The sequence below is a fragment of the Vanessa cardui genome, chromosome 15 (assembly GCF_905220365.1).
Source record: "Vanessa cardui chromosome 15, ilVanCard2.1, whole genome shotgun sequence".
NCBI lineage: Eukaryota > Metazoa > Arthropoda > Insecta > Lepidoptera > Nymphalidae > Vanessa > Vanessa cardui.
In genome coordinates this window covers 7,429,674-7,445,648 of record NC_061137.1, presented here as the reverse complement: position 1 = coordinate 7,445,648, position 15,975 = coordinate 7,429,674, and the positions used below count along the sequence as shown (strand labels likewise).

General features: G+C 30.9%; 1 protein-coding gene across 2 annotated transcripts in view; it reads right to left on the bottom strand.

The window, feature by feature from the left end:
- LOC124535541 overlaps nucleotides 1-15,975 on the bottom strand; it is a 191,091-nt gene that overhangs the window by 27,771 nt on the left and 147,345 nt on the right. Inside the window, exon 5 of one of the 2 annotated variants that reach the window (XM_047111761.1) lies at nucleotides 9,846-9,902. The exons of the other annotated variant lie outside the window; for it this stretch is intronic. Within the exon in view, the coding sequence (XP_046967717.1) occupies nucleotides 9,846-9,902 (57 nt within the window). The remainder of the gene's footprint in view (nucleotides 1-9,845; nucleotides 9,903-15,975) is intronic. 2 annotated transcript variants of the gene reach the window in all.

The window sequence follows — 15,975 nt, the reverse complement described above, 5'->3', positions numbered from 1 at the left end:
GATCTGCTACCATGATATAGTCATTGTGACATGTATCTAGTCCCTCACTACGCATAGTCGCTTTCAGGAGTGAATTACAAGGTGAGTTCTTTTAGATAATAAAAAGCTACAGAATTTAAAATAATGCTCGTAAACTATAAAGAACAATTCACAAACTTTATTCTACGAAAGTGTTCTAGGGTCAGTGAATACTTGTACATGTGTCGGCATTGCATTAGACACATGCAGATTAATTTCCTCTCGTTGTTTTCCGTTGCCAGCGACCACGAGATATATTACAAACTCCAATAAACACGTGAAAATCCATTTATGCTTGCCCCAATTTAAACCAACGATTTTCGTTTAAGAGACTCAGGTGATATCTCCTCAACTATATCAGATCACAATTAAAAGATGAAAATGGAAATTATGTTTTGTTATTTGTAAAACTGGTGTTATCATTATATAGTATAAAACAACGTCGCATACTGCTGTCTATCCCTATAAATGCTTAGATCTTTAAAATTACGCAACGGATTTTGATGCGGTTTCGAAAGGAAAGTTGTATATAATACAACAACATAGACAATATAGTAAAGAAACATCGATATTTTTAGAAGTTTCAAATGTGATCTCGTAAATCAACAAATTCTGTAATGTATTTAGTATCTGTATTGCCGCGTGAAGCCGGGGCGTGTCGCTAGTATGTAAATATAGTTTAATGTCATAGTTTAATATCATACACTATTGAAGGATAGTTACAAGCAGTTCAAATGATAAAATTACCGAAATATAATTTTAAAATCGTTTTGCGATTGTTTAGCACGCCAGCTGTAAACTATTATACTAGAGCAGTTATTTCAATCAACAGTTTTTCCTGCCTCCAAGTTCTACGAAAGTAGGCTAATATTCACTTCATCCAAGTTGTCAGCGTAAACACTATTGTGCTATTTGCAGTTCATTATGCGGTAACAGTCGCAGTCCGCAGATATAACTGATTCGAAATGCTGTACGAAACGGACGTATGAAATGTATGAATTTAAAACAGGTTCTTCGTTTTAATCATGTTCATGTAGGCCTGCTTCCCATTTCATTATTTTTTAATACATCTCTTTAAACATTTGTGTAATTATTGATAATATATGTACATATGTTTGAGATCGACACGAAATTTATCACGACGTGTCACGAATTTATATTTATGGATATTGAATTTATTCGAAAATATTTTCGACTCTATAACAAAATCGCGCAGACCTTTTTTAAGCTTGTTGTTTAATAAATTAAAAACTTACATAAATATAAAATTATTAGACATGTATCGTATCGTATTACTCGATAAAATCGAATATACTTTTTAATATATTACATTATTACTGTTGATTTAGTAAGCATTTATTGATTTCCCTTTATAATATATACTCTACATTCCAAACTAGTTCTATGTGCTTAAAAAGACCTACTCGATCAGAAGTAATTGGTATCTTTTCAAATAATTGTGATTCATTTTCTAACATTAAAATTGTATTATTACATATATCTACACGTGGCTTAAGTCGTGCACTTAAGGAGATACGGTTTTGTTTTAGGTTACTTAGAAATTCGCCGTTGCCTGTAATAAAAAGTATCCTGCATAATGAGCCAGGATGCCAAGCCATGCTAACTTTAATTAAAATCCATCAAGTGGTTCTTGCGTGATACGCGTGACAGACAGATATGTCTTTTTTTTTAAAGATATGTCATGTACTTTCCATTTGCAGATATAATACGCATGTAATATTTCTTTATGTACAAATACCGATACCGAGAGAATGGTCTTTACCGCTACGATGCATTTATATTTAAGGTTATTTGTTATAGATAATAGTTTGAAAAGCAACAATTTAAGGATATAAATCAGGATGACATTAAATAGTTGTATATATATATATATATAAGATTTTGTGACTTATTAGTGTTGGATTATATAGCCTCGTTGCTTGAAGAATTTTACTGTGATATAAAATATAAAGCAGCAATGAAACTATTAAATTAGTGAGTTGACAAAGACGATGACTAATAGTAATTAACAAATAAACCTATTGTCTTGTTAATTTTGTTCAAATATCTAATGTAATAAAATACCTATTCCGATATTTACGTCACAATTCCATAAATGTGTTGTTAATCGCTTGCGAATAGTTAAATCGCGAGTTTTTTATATCTATGTTTGTAATTAAGCCGAAATATCGTAGTATTTTTATTAAGGCGAGCCACTTTTTTCCAAAGTAATTACTCAGTAAGCAAATTTACTTATCGCATTGTAGTCGGAACTATTATATTGTTTTATGTTTTTCACGGTCGCAAACGTTTACACAAGTAAATACCAGAAGAAAAATAATGAAGTTATTATTGCATTTTTGTATCGTGGATATGTTTTTCGATACTTTGTATTGCAATGTATTGCACTGAATGATGTATTTTAATAAAATCATAATTAACATTGCTTATTTTATTTATTTATTTATTTATTCTTTATTGCACCCAATCTTACAACTAAAAAATAACATTTTAGTTACATAAAAGTTGCATGAGGTGCAACAGGCGGCCTTATCGCTAAGCAGCGATCTCTTCCAGGCAACCTTATTTAATAATATACATTCATATTTTTAATTTCATGAACTTTTTTCTTATCAAATTTATTTTCAATATTTCTAGATAGTTGATCAAACTTATATCCCAATATATATTACTCCCAAACTGTATTAAAATTACCAATATATATATATATATTAGAAGACATATCTATAACATTGGTTTAGACTAGAGGCATTAGGCACGAGGTGCTCTAGTTTGAGCCTATCTGTGTTAAGGGGACACAAAGGCCACCGACCGCTGTCAAAATTACACCTCATTTCTGAGTAACTTGAACTATTAAGAGAAAATTGCGGTTTTAATACAAATATCTTAAAACAGTTTTTGATATTTAATAATTTTATACAATTTGGAATAAAGTTGAAATATACCGAGTTTTGATCTTTATTGTGGTATTATTTCTATAAAGACAAAAGAATAATTACATTTTTAAGAGCTCAATCGTCTCATTACTTTAATGTGATAAATTATTACATTGTTATTTCAACGCCGAGAAGACTTGGTAGATAATTTTTTTATCTTCATAAGCACATATTCACTTCCGGAATTACTTTAGAATTTCCTATTTTGTTTCGTATTCAACGGATAAGATAAAAACAAATTAAAATCCAGAAGATCGGTAATTTTGTGGCATGGTAAGTTTTGTTAGGCGAATTAGTACAAATATGTTTTCATAAGCTAAGAAAAATAAGTATAGTTCATTAAATTTACTGCTATTTATTAAACAATTGTAATGTTATTTGTATTTTAATAGCATTCATATTTAGATACATGTTCATATCTGCTATACAAAAATATGTTTTCTAACTTTTTTAGATAGTCAATTAAGAAGACCAAAGTTTCAAGGGATCTTATGAGAAAAAAAATGTTAAACTACGCAGAGTCTGAGGTATTATATACATGTGTGTTTCGAAATTAAGGACTAAATAAATTTGGTGAATTTTTATTCCCGCTGTTAGATCTTATATAACTTTTGTTGATATTTATTCTAATTCAAGCAGCCATGTTAAATTAAAACGAAGATAATTATTTTAAACTGCTCGTTAATTAAATTTTCATCTTTATTTATCCGATAAAATAGTTAACATTGCTTCTAAACATGGGTCTAGTATTGTATTTTATTACTTTTATGAGAAATTAAATCATTTGCTGTGAGCAAGTGTACCGCCTTGAGCTAGATTCTTATATTTTCCATAATATGCTATACATTAATAGTGCCATAAGGACATCAGTATTTTTTAATAACAGTACATTTATCAAACCAGTCCTTTAAATATTTTTTTGCAGCTGCTTAATGTGATGTGTCAATTTTATCCAAAAAAGACTATAAAAAGTATTATAAATTCAAAGTCCGCGTTGAAGTGCCAAATCCCTGACGAGCCACGAATTTTAAACGACGAGTTATTGGTAGATGTCGTCGTGTCGTATTTTATTGAGGTAATGTTCACATCGTCCGGGCAAGGACATTCGGTTTCATCATTTAGGGAACTGACGGGACTTGTGTCGTCACGTGTCAACACGATTGATTTTACCGCTAAAAATAGTTTGACATTTACTTGTTATAGAGGTTACGCTTTGTATCTTTGAGATGTGACGTTCTTGTTTCACGCCCTTTGTGTATATCAAAACCGGGAATTTTAATGTCTCTAGTGTGTTTTTGTTGCTGTCGTAAAAAGTTAATTGGTGCTAATTTACATCTTAGTTAAAACCAGTTTGATGTTATTAGCAGCGGTAAGAGGTTGTCAATGTTTTTAACATTTAACGGCTATAAATACCGTGCTAGCAGAAAGTATCCGTTAATCAAGAAGAGCAACGATTAATATTCAAACCGAAAGTTTTATATCTTAATTTAAATTTTAAGATTGGAATTATATTTAACGGGTGGTAAATAGTGAAAGACCTAAAAAGAGGTTTGTCGCAGTGCCAGCCTCATAGTAATTGTAATGATTAGCTAATAGTGACTATAAATAAACCTTAATCTTGTGATTGTTAAGTGGCGATTCAAGTGCATGTAAGAGCCTACTTGAATAAAGTATTTTGTACGGTATAGTATTACTGGAAATCCGTTGGTTTATTTTCTGTAAGAAAAGAATGCAAATTATGAGTTTTCTCCAGATCAAAGTTCATACATTGATGATGGAATACGAATTGCCTACACGAGTCTTAGCGACTTTCATTTACTCGCTAACTTATATAAGGAGAGCGTATTATAGTTTTATGCTATAATCAGTTTCGAGGCTAAATGAGATTAGGTCTTTGCCCTGAAGCCTCTCCCTCTATAAGCCACTTCATTACATAAGGGATCTTTTAAAATCTTTGTTAAGCGATACATTTGTGTTGTTAATTGATAGAAATTGATTCTTATTATGTAATCACGCTTGTAGGGATTCGTGTAGAATTGTCCTGGTGGGCTAACCAACCAATGCTCTGTTTATGTTCTTCTTTAAATAATGTATAAACTAGGATAATTACTATTAAAAGGGATAAACAATTATACATATATACTAAATGGCCAGTATCTGTTAGCGGTGGTGGTTTACTTACTACTATTAGTTTACTTGGTGGTAGGGCTTTGTGCAAGCCCGTCTGGGTAGGTACCACCTACTCATCAGTTATTCTACCGCCAAACAACAGTACTCAATATTGTTGTGTTCCGGTCTGAAGGGTGAGTGAGCCAGTGTAACTACAGGCACAAGGGACATAACATCTTAGTTCCCAAGGTTGGTGGCACATTGACGATGTAAGGAATAGTTAATAATTCTTACAGCGTCAATGTCTAAGGGCGATGGTGACCACTTACCTTCAGGTGGCCCATATGCTCGTCCGCCAAACTATACCATAAAAAAAAGACCACATATGTAGTGGCCGAAATACTCATCAGCTCATTGTAAAATAGATACATAAGTAACGGATAAAGGAAAAGATGTAAGGTGTATGACCGGGCGCTTGTTGATTAAATTCGCCCAATCTCGCTGATTTGTTGAAGCACCCACACACTATAGATGTAGATAAGACTAAGCCCCTAACAAACATTTTTTCATGAGGACAATAACTACGTCGGGGTGTTTACGAATGTGGGTCTCACCAATTTGGTGTAACTAATTGTAGATAGCCCCTTCGGCACAATAAAACGTATGTTTACAACCAGACGGTGAGAGTTAACACGTTGTAAAGCGGCGCCCTTTGATTTATAAGTTTATTATTAACAAGCCTTTACTGCGGTTTTGAGTTTTGTTATGTTTAACTTACTCAGTGAAACTGAAAGCTTGCCCTCCATTAAGCAATTAAAGAGTTTATAGTATTTTAATGTTTATGAAATGTATATTTGTATGGTTTAATGTATTTTAACATTTTGTTTGAGTTTGAGGAGGATTATTTGATTGATTAAGTTTTCAGTATTTACAAATGAGTTTGTTTGTTAATTTCTCGATAAGTTAGAGGAACCAGTACTTTTTCGTAATGCGGTTTTTAGGTGTTTACCTTTGAATTATCAATAAAGGCCTTTTAGGTTATATATGGTCATAATGGAGAATTTTAAAGAGGCCCGTGCACCAGTTTACCCGTGAGATGAGGTTACAAAAAGGATAGGCAAAGTTTCCTAACCATTTATAACATATTTATGAGACAAATAACGAAATACAATCTCTTCTCACAAACCAGTATATAAGTACATAATTATTGTGTATATGTAGAAATATAATTAAATTTAGTGAAGAGTACAGAAATTGTTTTCTCGTTTCGAAATAATACACCATGAGTATCACTGATGACTGAGCTGGGTTTATTTGTAACATCTATTATTAGTTGCCGCTCCAAAAATAACGCGTCCTCTAAAACGGTGTAAGTGTTTATAACTGTTATTTATTTCTATAAACATTTCATAATACGGTTTTCTTCGACTGTTAAAAGATTAACGTATAGTGAACTTTAAGGAAAATAATCCATTTATTATTAAGCGTTTGTAGTTATTTTTTTTATACCGATGTATTAACATGTTTATGACATGTGAAAAGAAATAAAAATAAGGTGAAATTGATTCATTTAAATCTGTCAGATTCGTTGATTTATGTTTATGTAACATTTATGTCGGCTAAGTAACGCTTGTCATGTTAGCTCCATTAGATTTATTTGAATTATGTTGAATTAATAAAATAATTAAGGCTAATAAATTCAATTTGCTTTATTAACATAGTATTTTAAACGGTTAATTGACGTCGCTAATTTATGTAACTGACTATTGAGACGGGTTTGACATGTTCTTGTAATTAAAACTTTGAACAGTATTTATTTCCTATGTGTATAGCTTTATTAGTTGATAATGGTAAAATTTTATTTATTGATAATCCAAAATAACACATGTCACATGTTGAATTATACAATTGTTTTTATCAGATACATATTATATTGTTTCAATAAAAACTCACATAACCTACTACAAAAATGCTATAATAAATATTCTCAAAAATAAATTAATTTATAAATATGTATTTTAAAATGAATTATAACTAAACTTCCACTTACTTGCATAAAGTTTTTTCCAAGACATAACCGAGTCTAAACGTCACGAAGCGTTACGGCTTTGATTGATTAAAACAAAAACAAAAAAAACAAAAAAAAAATATCACAGAGCGCGAGGTGGACAAGAAGAAGGCAGTAATGTAAGTAACAAATGAATATCATCACAAAAATTACTGCGCATATCACGATATCAAGTCAATGATAAACACGAGGTCGCAACAGCTTTTCGCGAGGTCTCAAGGCAACCTTCGCAAAAATTAGCGCGATTTACATAACCTACCGTATTTATATATACATCTATACGATATTGATAATAGTCGCAAAGATAACAGTCCATGAGATCACTGAAACGTACGAGGAAGCTCCTTACCAGAAGCCGACCTTGCGATATTGTGGTGTACTTGTTTGCATATCGTGTGCAATCTGTACTTCAACAATCGAAATGTCAAGCAATTTAATCTACACTTATAAAATAGTTGATCCTGATTGACTGTCAAACATCTGTCAAAGCCTTATATAGTTCAGAAGGCTGAAATTTGCATCAATTGTTTTTGTTTTTATAAAGCAATATAACCTGTACGAAGTCGGGAAGGGCGGTTAGTACTGTATTCATTTTAAGTTCAATAATTATAATTAGAGGTTCTGACATTGGTCCCATTTGTTATGACCTAAAATCTTTAACACAATAAAATGGTTTACATACGACCTACATTTAAACGAGGTCAATTTTTATGAGTGAATCTATCCGATAAGATACTGAATATTCTTAATAGGTATATTTTAGTTCAACGTGATCGATAAGTTTGTTGCTAGAAGCCTATATAATTATTTAAATATTATTTGACAGCAATTAATAATAATATACGAAGTGTTAAAAACGCCTTCCTAAACACAATAAGTATATTATATTTAATTTTATATGTATTTGTTTTATAATTTCATTGAATAGAAATAATGGATTAGGCACATGGCTTCCTTCATTACAACTCCCACGAATACGTAATACACCTTACGAATTATATTTCCGCAAAAACAAACCGTCAATAACCATTGCCATGATCAAAGGAAATCTAACACGTATTACTCATTCGTGTTAAAACAAAAAGAACGTGGGCGGCAATTAGCTGGCCAGGGAATAGAGATAGCTTCCCTACAGCTAATTATACCGACAATCAATCGAGAGTGCCGTACGACACAAATAGAGCGCTTGAGATAATAGATTAAGCTAGCTCGTCGACGGGGTACCGACGCACACTTTGTTAATATTATTTATGGACGCCATGCGGGCCGTACTATTACATTGCTACTTATTTTATTTGACGAGATGCGGCTGCTCATCTGATCTCATCCGATATCTATTTCAAGTTATTACTGAAAGTGTATTTTATGTACTTAATATACTATATTTCACACGGTTGCGTAACCGGTCTCGAAAACTTCGATTTTATCTATGCCTATAAATACTGTTATTATCTTCTCTGGAAGCTATAACGTGGTTAATTAGTGGATTCGAAAATGTTAATTACAACCTAAATTATGTGTAATAGTTAATAGGCTTTCTGTATTAATAAAATTAAATTAATAGTGATAATTTGCAAATGAGGCGTTTACTATTTGAACGATATAAAATAAATCGAATGCTATCAGTTATACGAGTATGCCGCTATTGAATTTTAGTGTTAAGACCGTCGGTGTTTCCTAGTTCGATATAGAGCTCTGCGAACGGCGAAAGCCGAGTGAGGTGACTAAATCTAATTGCTGTCAAGATACGAAGCCGAGCAATTAGTGAGCGGGATTATTTGGACGAATTTAATACTATTATTAATACAATGCTGAGAACTCTGGACTGATTAAAGATACGAAACTCGATCGTTTGAAGGTTAATCAAGCTCACTCATGCATTATAATGTGAAAGGATACGTTTGCTTTGGAGTTCAACTTTGTTAAAAAACTAAGATTCGTAATTGTAGTCAAACATTTAATAAAATGATATTCGCTATTTAATTCTGTTATTCAAATGAATAACAGAATTAGATGTATAATCATCTCGGTAAATACATTCCGCCCGCATGAGCGCGGCAACACAAACAAACAGAAAAAGTTCAAAGTTTCCCACACTTTAAAAACGCGTTCATTGTAAGGGTGAAATATTTATTGGTTGTTTTGTTAGTATATTTTGTGAATAATGTATACGGGACGTGCGGGCTCAGCGGGCCCGACGGGACGGAACGGCCTCGTGACCCAGTCCTATCCACTTGATTACAGTGCTGGATTCAATTGAACAAAAGAAAACACGGTTAATATGATTACACTCGTTCAGCGACCAAATCATTTTCGTTCTTGTTATTTGTTATCGCGTAAAGATTATACAAGCTTAATACTGATTTGTTTTTGAAAATCGATAAAATATTTTTATGTAGTGTTACGCTACTGTCTGTATTCTTACTATTATATACAATCGAAAAGTTTGTTTGCTAAGGATCTGCTAGAGATTGAATTAAATTGAATCTTGAAGTAGCGATTTTCGCGTTAGACATTTCATTTATTGAGAAAGAATTTAGACTATATACGATCACGACCCGACTTAAGGGGATAGAGCAGTGACGTTTAACTCGTGTTAAAGAAACAGCTATTTTTAAGAATAAAATCAAATAAAACCTACTTTGAGAGTGTAATTGTATCTTATTATAAATTATTGTTTTTTGACCACTCACCATAAGGCGAAAAAGATGGCATAGGGTCACACAAATTGCAGGTCGAAGTCGGCTTACCTGTAACAAAAATACAATTTTGAAACTGCGTATCAAGCTCAAGTTACAAAAGCGAGTTGTCAAATAATGAATAAATCCGAAACTTAAATTAAAGAATATATTTGCATGATAAACTTGGCAATGCGGTAAACAATTGCGAATTATGCATTAGGGTACGTCCAGAGCAGACATAATACATTTTTCGCGTTGATTTAAACTTGTATTCGAACAATGGAATAGATACCTATTCAATGGTAGCTATTTTTGTCATCTTGGTACAATTTGTATGCAGAACATAAATAAAACTAAAAACTTTATGCTTAAATACTTTTTCTAGTATAGTATTCCCATTTTAAGTTATATCTATAAAGAATGGTACTAAAATTAAAATTATTCATATGAGCATTAAATTACAGTTAAGAAAAAAAAAACAAAAAGTTTAATTTAAAAACCGAAAATTCTAAACGATCGAACCTATTGTCTGCAGCAACTCTTACATAACACAAATATATAGAGTCGGTCGGATTGTGGTTGCAGTATTGTTTGCGTTATTACTCGGTATGTATGAATTTCTTACAAATAAACAGTGTCAGCGATGAAAATACAATGAGGGAAAGCGGAAACACATTAAACTTAGCACATATACTGCATTTTATGCACTTATTCATTGATTTTAATAGCGATTGGACTTTGTATTGTTTTTAAAATGTTACTCTGACGTATATAAGACAATGTATTACGTTCGTTTTAAGCAAATATAAGAATATAGATTTAATTTCAAAGCGTAGGTATAATTACATGTACTAGTGTTCGTCAGTGGTTAAAATTCGACTCATTATTAAACAATTGAGGAAATAACGTATGCATCTGATTAAACATTTGTTTTTAAATTTTTAATACTAAATTTAAGCGCGTCAATAACTACTTAACAAAAATAAAAAATCGATTCTTAAACAGACGAAAAAAGGATCGGTACATACTTAATTCCTTCGTAATAATATCCTTAATTATTTTTAATATATACCTATAATAACATCACATTATATGTTATGTACCTACTATAGTTAGTTGTTATACCTAGCTACGTAACATCTTACTTACTAATAGTAACCAATCCCGTTAAACAAACTTTAAGGGTATCTGTGAGTAGTCTCCGTTTGGCGCTAAGTCATTTGAATTTGCGTTTATTTGGTCCGAAACACTAATCTCATATGATAGAGATTTACAAACTTTAGAAATATGTATAATGTTTATATGTAAAATAAACGCTAATTTATATTAAACGGCGACTTTGTATCGTTAATGTATTATCATGAACTACCGGCCGATTTGAATAATTCTTCTTGCGTTAGTCAGTTCGTTTATTGAAGCACGTAATAGGCTAAATAACTTACGACCCTTCGGAGCGAAGCAGGAACGATAAACGTCAACTAATCTGGCAAACTGTATTAAATAGAGATAAAATAGAGAAATAAAGCGGATGGAGGAATGGAGAGCTTAATACAACACCACTAGTTTGCTTATCGTCCAATGCCTTTCGTACGCCGGGGTGGTGTTTATACAGATTGAGATATTTACAGGAAATTGATCTAGTAAATATCCCATCCCTTTAATTGAAAAGATTTTGTTTTGTAAAAAATTATAGGTGTGATTAATTACGTTAATATATGTATTAATGTATGCTTAACAATGAAGGAAAACATCGTGAGGAGACCTGTATTTGTTGAGTTTTACTGGAATTCTGCCACCAACCAACCCAAAGGAGATAAACCCTTTTCCCAGCAGTTGGATGTATATAGGCTGTTACTTAAATTTAAATAAATTGGTAATCAATGTTCCGGTCTGGAAGCAAAACTCACACAAATTAAGCATCGCTAGATTGTACTATAGATATAGAAATATATATCAGCGTATAATTGTAAACACCGTTTGATTTTATCTCGCCAGATTGTGATAATGATGATGCGAGATGATTCGGTTAGTTTTTATAATTTAACTGAAATATAATGCGTTAGATTATAATCTACTAAAAACAAGCGTTAAATTGTAAACTGTATGTAACAGTTTATTATTATGTCACCCATACCCATAGCAATTAAGTTTAATAAGTACGGCCGTTTAGTGTGTAGAGATTCAATATAATGTGTAGGTATAAATGATTATAAGAAAGTACTCTTGGAGAACCGACTGGAAGCATTATCGAAAGAAGTAGAACATTCCACGAGTTAACAACAAAAACGGGTCATTTTAATATGAACCTTATTTCCATATGTTTAAGGTTTAAATGAAAATACAAAAATAAATCTTCAATAGAATGTTTGTAAAAATACGTATTTCCTGAAATATTTTGTCTACGATAATATAAAAAACAATTGTATGTTATCTTGGTGTAAAATTTGAGATAGTGTGAATATTTTCAGAATATTATTAAATTATACTTATAATTTTTACGATTAATAAATATATCAAAAAAAAAATATTTACGTTTTTAATCATAGAAAAAATAGTTTTTAAAATTATATTACATATTATTAGGAGACGAGCATTGAGAACCTTGTTTAAATAAATTTTAAATCTAAACTTTAAGCGGAGAGAATCAGTAGTGGGACTTACGCCATTACTTTACTTTAATGTTTTAAACTCATATAAAAATTCCGAATTGATTTGTCAATTTGGACGTGGGATATTCGATATTCCTATTACGGAATTATCTAATGCTTGAGAATTTAATAGGGTTTCTTTTAACATGGATTAACATAACATAAATCGGTTTATAATATAATCATTATAAAAGACATTGATTTGATTTATAATATTTTTCGATTATGTTGGGGTGTTGTCAACATTTTATATAGTGAATAAAGTCCTGCTTACAAGTGAGGAAGATTGTATATTATACTAATATTAGTAATTGCTAACGTCAGAATCCAATCTTTTCCAAAACAAGCTATTAGAAATTGTATAAGTGTGTGTTGCTAATGATTTAAATTTTATCAAGTGAAGAGCTATTTTTAAGAATCGATCTTCTTGTCCTTGTCTACAGAACTTACTGATACTAGTTTGGTGGCTGGGTTTTATGCAAACCCATATGGATACCACCGATTTATAATATTTTCTACGACTAATACATAGCTCTGTTGTATTCTGTTTGATTACTAAGCAAGCCTTTGTACGACATGAACAAGAAATATAACAGCTTAGATCCTAATTTGATGGCGCATTGACACGCACACTTAAAACCAGGTTTGCCTATCTGTCTACTTAAATTTATTTAAAAAAGTCTACAGAAAAATAATGTTTAAAAAACTCTCAGGAATTGATTCAAATTGCTTTGAATACAACACTTTTATATCAAACAAAGTTCTATTTAACAGAAGCGCATGTTTGGTTTTGTTCTTTAAAAGGAGTGTTTCACGATATATTTCTATTCGCTTACAAAGGGGGAGTGAGAGGGCCGCGCTCCACTGATTATTGTTTTACTTAGTTTTTATAGCGCTCCGCCCCTCCTTCCGATGAGTTATTTTAGTTTGTTACGCAACGAACTTATTCTTAACAGAAAAAGTAAAAAATTTAACCCACTACATACATATTTTAACAAAAATACATATTATATACAGAAGTGTGTAAACATGTAGTCTATTTGTTGTTAGTTTGAAAACGATGTAATTTTATACACATGTTTATTAGATATTTTATTTGAAGCGCATGCAAAAGTTTGTTTAGAAAATATAATTCACTTTTAAGAAAAATTGCTTTTTGTATCACTTAATGTATCATTTAGCGTTATATAACAGTGAGCCTTTATGAATATATGTTCATGCATTTTCAAATACCTTCATTTTATTGTTAGAAATAAAAACATGATAGATTAATTATAAGAAAAATATTAAATCGACAAGATTAATTTTGAATGTATAAAAAAAGGATTTAACGATACACTTTTTATTGAATACACTCCGTATCTGTGATAAGCTGAGTTTCTTTGAAAGAAAAACATTCACTTTGTTATCACAGTTGATAAGAAATAATCGTTATCACGAGCGAAATATTCGTATCAACATTATTTTCGTGTGTTAATAAGTAATCGTGATTTATCAGTATAATAAGGCACTTGACGGCATTTATTTTAGTAAAAATTCACATAAATATAATAACGCCGGTATAAAAATTTACTTGGGTGAAGTATATCTCTCACGTTAATCGTATCCGTTTAAGTTAAAACTTGAAGTCTGTTATATAATATACATCAGTTATTTACAAATGTATCCAATCGTACGTGACGTCATATTACTGTTTAATTAAAGATAGTGAAAACTACATAAATAAATACTTTTTGACAATATTTTATTTTCTATTTAAGATTAATACAATTAAGTAGTAATAATTAATAGTTATAGTAAAACTGATAATAAAAAATATGCACATAATGTCATCATATATTATGATCATAATAAATATAAGAATATTTTTCATACAGCAATTGGGTAAATAACTTAGTAACTAAATATAAAATAACAAGTGAAAATAAGGCTGTAAAGTTACGTACTAAATATTTAAGATACACTACGCATCGAGTAAAAATCCGAAACGTAAGAAAGAAATCGCACTTGACTTATTTATTACACAATCGAGTTATTATAAATAACATAAACGTCCAATATAAATGGAATGTAAGAGCAAGGCATTAACCTCTTTTGTTCGGGGGTGAAAATATATCGGTGTACACATGTAATAGATTGTTCTCGTGGCACCGACGCCTAATAATATTTAACCCGATACGAGGCTATGTGTTATCCTCCTATGCCTGACTTGACAGATAAAAGATATTCTCAGAGGATTTAAATTCATTGCTGTCTTCCGAGACAGCTGAAGTCACCACTTAACATAGACCTAAGAACTTAGTGAATAGTTTATCATCTTACATTTATGGTATATAATGTTTTATTATGATTGAATAAAAAGGAAAACATGCTGAAAAATTACGAGTAAAACAGAATAGTCGTGCCATCTCGCAACTGAGCGATGTTAACTAGCGGAATAAGTTCCAAATCTTTCTCATTAATAGAAAGGAGGGCTTCGTTCATGTGGAACATTCACGGATTGTAGATAGCAAATCTATAATTGATGATGTTCTAACCACAGACAATAAAAAGCGTAGAAGCGGCATGTGAGTATTAAATTTCATAAATTTGTTCAACAATATAATGAATGTACATAAATGTTAAAATTAAATTCTATTGCTTGTGAAAATATTTTTACGCAGTATACTTTAAATGTTCAGAGATTACGCTGTATGTTTCCACCGCGTCACTGGATTACCCTGGTGAGTCATCGCATCTTGTTATCGGAACAGGAAAATGGGATATTTGGTGTTTGAACAACCAACAACAAATAAAAATTATGAGTTAATAAAATATGTTACTCGTTTCACATCGTATTGTAACCACATAATTTCACAGATCAACTTACTACATAAATAAAGTTGTAAATCCCGTATGGCTAAAAGAGTTGTTGTTTAATTATTGTTGTTATAGGTAAATTATAATAAACTAATTTATTATTATATAATTATATACTATGAACGAGTAGGTACTTATTATATGATTAAGATAAAAATATTTATACTTTATTTAGATGTCATGAAAAAGGAATAGATTTCGTGTTATTGTATTGTTTTACATCAACAAATTATGAATAAGATAAATCAAATAAATCATTAGTGATAACTGAAAGGTTGTGTCGGAGTCGGACGGATCGCTTACTCTGTTGCTCAAACATTTACAAACTGGTTATGTGCTGGCAGCAGCCTTATAGAATGGTACTTCAAAAATTCAATACTAATAGTAAATTTACCAACTTCTAAATCCAATTACCTTTTATTAATTATTATAAAATGTTGTTATTGAGTTACAAGCTTTTTAAGTATTTGAGGGTTGAATATTAAAGTCGAATTTTAAACCAGTTCTTCCTTACTATAAATATTTATAAAGTATATTATTGATCAAACTACTCTATCCGGAAACGTTAAAACAAATTGCGCACCTCACTGTAAGGAGGGTTGATTCCGTAATTTTTTTGAGTAGAATCAAATTTT